The 3,447-nt window shown below is 41.3% G+C and overlaps 1 protein-coding gene across 1 annotated transcript in view; it reads right to left on the bottom strand.

Moving 5' to 3' along the window:
- LOC102260122 overlaps window positions 1–3,194 on the bottom strand; it is a 21,589-nt gene extending 18,395 nt beyond the window's left edge. Inside the window, exon 1 of the mRNA XM_014544490.1 lies at window positions 2,220–3,194. Within this exon, the coding sequence (XP_014399976.1) occupies window positions 2,220–3,194 (975 nt within the window). The remainder of the gene's footprint in view (window positions 1–2,219) is intronic.
- Window positions 3,195–3,447: the final 253 nt, after the last annotated feature.

The raw sequence follows: 3,447 nt of genomic DNA, 5'->3' as shown, positions 1-3,447 counted from the left end.
TCAACAGTATATTAATGCTTCTACATCTCTGGGACTATTTTTGTTTCTCAGTTTATTTGGTTCATTAGATTCCACATATGCGTGAGATCATGTGATACTTATGTTTCTTGGACTGGCTTATTTTGCTTAGCATAATGCGCTCCAGGTCCATCCATGCTGTGTAAATGTTTTTATTCACAGATTTTCCTTCCTGTAATTAATCTATTAGGATATACTCTCTTGGCTACTTTTACTGATCCAATACTATCATTGACTATTAAAGTTTATTCTGTACATTACATCCCTGGGCCTTATTTTATAGCTGAATTTGTACCTTTTGGCCACCTTCACCCATTTCGCCTACCTTCCACTCCTTGTTTCTGGTAAACACCAGTCTGTTCTGTGTATCTATGTGTTAATTTCTGTGTTTTTTTCCTCTTAAAGATTACACATGTAAGCGATACCATACAGCATTTGTTCTTCTCTCTGTGTTGAAAACTTTTTGTGGAAAGAACACTGCTTGAAAACGACCACTTATTTAATTTAGCATAATGCCCTCCAGTTCTGCACATGCTGTTGCAAGTGGCAGGATTTCTTTCTTTATTATGGCTGAATGATAGATCCTTTTCTATGTGTGTATGAGTGCGTGTGTATCGCTTTTCCTGTATCCATTCACAGATCAATGTGCAGTTTGGTTGTTTCCATGTCCTGGCAACTGTAAATAATGTTGCAAAGAACATGGGGTAGAGTTATCACTTCACTTATATTCTCAATCTAGATAAACTTTCTTTTTTTTTAACAATACTACTTGAAAATTACCTAAGAAATAAGTCAACAAAGTATTTTTGCACATCAAGAATAATGGTCAACAAGCATTTCCAACCACAATGTGGAGATTTCAACTCAGACCTCAATCAGGCTGAGAAAAGCTACTGGATGTGTCCCCAGATTTCCCATTGACCTCCCAATGTATCTAACTTCTGCTTAGCAATGGAAACTAAGTAATACGCTATCTCCACCCACTATTTACACTCCTTTTCACTTGTTCTTTAAGAAGTGGAGAATATATCACCCTCTTTTATATTTATAGCTTCTCCTACAATGTATAATTGCATGGGCAGGTACATGGTCTTCTTTGCCTAAACATTCCCCATGCGAACAGGAAGACTTCCAAAGAGCTGATGCTCAATTAATGGTTGTGTAACATAAAAGCTATGAATTAAGAGGACTTATATTCTCAAACATTCTTGAATAACATCAGGAAATCCTGGTATATATCTTACAAATTTACCAAACAAAAAAAACGATAGATGGACACTCAGTTTGCTTTCATGTCTTGGCTGTAACAGATAATGCTGGGTACAGGATAGGTAATATAGGCAGTAACATTTTAATATCTATGTATGGTTCAGATGTGTACTAGACTTATGGTGAGAACATTGTATTTTTGTTAATCCTCACCCGAGCATATTTTTCCATTGAATTTTTTAGAGTGGATTTTTTTTAGAGACAGTGGAATTTTTTAAGGGGGGCGGGGAGAGAGAGAGAGAGAGAAAGAGAGAGAGAGAGAGAGAGAGAGAGACTGATCCCTTGCCTCCAGCTGACTCTCTGACAGGGCTGGGAATTGAACCTGCAACTGAGGTACAGGCCCTTGACCAGAATTAAATCCTTGATTCTTCAATCTGAGGGTCAATGCTCTAACCACTGAGACAAACCGGCTAGGGCAACACTTTTAATTCATATAAATGTCTAATCACTCTGTTGCAAGCCTGAAACTACTATAACATTGTATTACAACTGTTAAGTGAAAAAAAAAATAAAACAGAAGTGGACAATTTTTATTTTATCTATCTATCCATCTATGTATCTATCCATCTGCTGTTCCCAACTACTTTAAAGTTCTTTCACATCCCAAAATATATTCCTATCCTAAATCTATATTATCTTGTCCTAGATCACAAAAGTGATTGAAGGATTTCCAATTTCTATTTCAAAAACAACACTTTTACCCCTAACTTGATGAACAGCAATAAATGTGAGATCCATTTCATTCATAAACTTATATCCTAAATCTAAAGAAACATTCTAAAAGAACATCACTTGAAAATGAAAGAAAAATACACAAATATAACTCATCAAGATATTTTGCATATCGGAAACTGCTTAACAGGCCTTTACAGCCCAAAAGTGAAGACTCCACCCCAATGTCACTCAGGTTGAGGGTAGCAGCTAGATGTGGCCTCGAGAGAAGTGGCATCCGTGGGTGCAGCTTCGGCTCTGGCTCTCTCTTCCTCATCTTTCAAAGCTTCTTCATAATGCAGCGCAAAGGTAGTGGGGACAGTATCATTGAGCTCAGCCCAAAACTCGAGGACTTTCATCTTGCTGGTCTCAGCGTGGGCTCTAGGACCCCACAGGAACTCATAGCGTGGAGGATCACTGTTGGGCACTGGCTGGTACACCAGGTATTTTTCCTGCACCAAATCTTGGGTGATAAGCTTCCTGGGCTCCCCAAATATTAAGTGACTCTTTCCATCAAAGATACCCAAAGTATTCAGGAATACCCAGGTGTCTGCCTCAGAGACACGGTTGCCATTCAACAAGATAAAACCCAGTACAGGCATCAGAAGCCCTTTGTTAGGAAATCTGAAGCCGCTGCTCAGACTCTCATCTTGAATGATGACAAGGGTGTAGGTATTACCGTTGGGCTCAACTTCTTTCAATTCCAAGCCAAAGAACAGATCCATGCGTTCAGAGGCCCTCTCGAGGATCTCAGGGAAGTCCTTCCTGAACCACTTGTGGATGATCTTCAGCATATCTCTCTTTTTAATGGGCTGGTTTCTTTTATATTGATACAGCAGGTACTCTACCAACATAGTCGCCTTCTTACTTAGTAGACGTTTGCCAGAACTCTCAGCAGAGGTTGAGGCCTGGGGGGATTTTTTACTTTGCTGAACTTGGCCTTCGGCTTCTACAGCAGATCTTTCACAGGAAGCTCCTGCAGCTGCACTGGTGGTGGCTGGGGTACCCTGAGGTGCCTGGAGAGTGCCAGCACCAGTGGAGGTTGAGGGACCTTCCCCCAAAACGGAAGAGGAGGAGCAAGCGACCTCTTCTTCCTCTCCTGCAGGGGCCTGAGCACTCTTATCACCTTGTTTCTCAGCTCTGTTTTGGCGGCGTTTCTCCTGAGCACGGAGCTTGCTCTTATGACCACGAGGCATGATGGCTGTTGTTCAGGACAGCAGACAGTAGTGAGCCAATGGACAGCTGCTTTGGGCACCTGAGGGAATGGAGACACATTTGCTGTGAGCACCTTCAACAGGCAGATTCCACCTGGGGTCTGTTGAAGGTTGCCTATACAGGCTTCCTTTAAGGCACTCTTTTACCAGCCCCCAAGGCTCCTGTTCTTCTGATCATTCTGTCCCCTATGAGCCCCACAGAGAAACCAGAGAATCTTTAGAGTGAGTAGCCCAC

This window comes from Myotis brandtii, unplaced genomic scaffold (assembly GCF_000412655.1).
Source record: "Myotis brandtii unplaced genomic scaffold, ASM41265v1 scaffold367, whole genome shotgun sequence".
NCBI lineage: Eukaryota > Metazoa > Chordata > Mammalia > Chiroptera > Vespertilionidae > Myotis > Myotis brandtii.
Note: the sequence above shows the minus strand (reverse complement) of the source record. Positions and strands in the feature narration are given on the sequence as shown.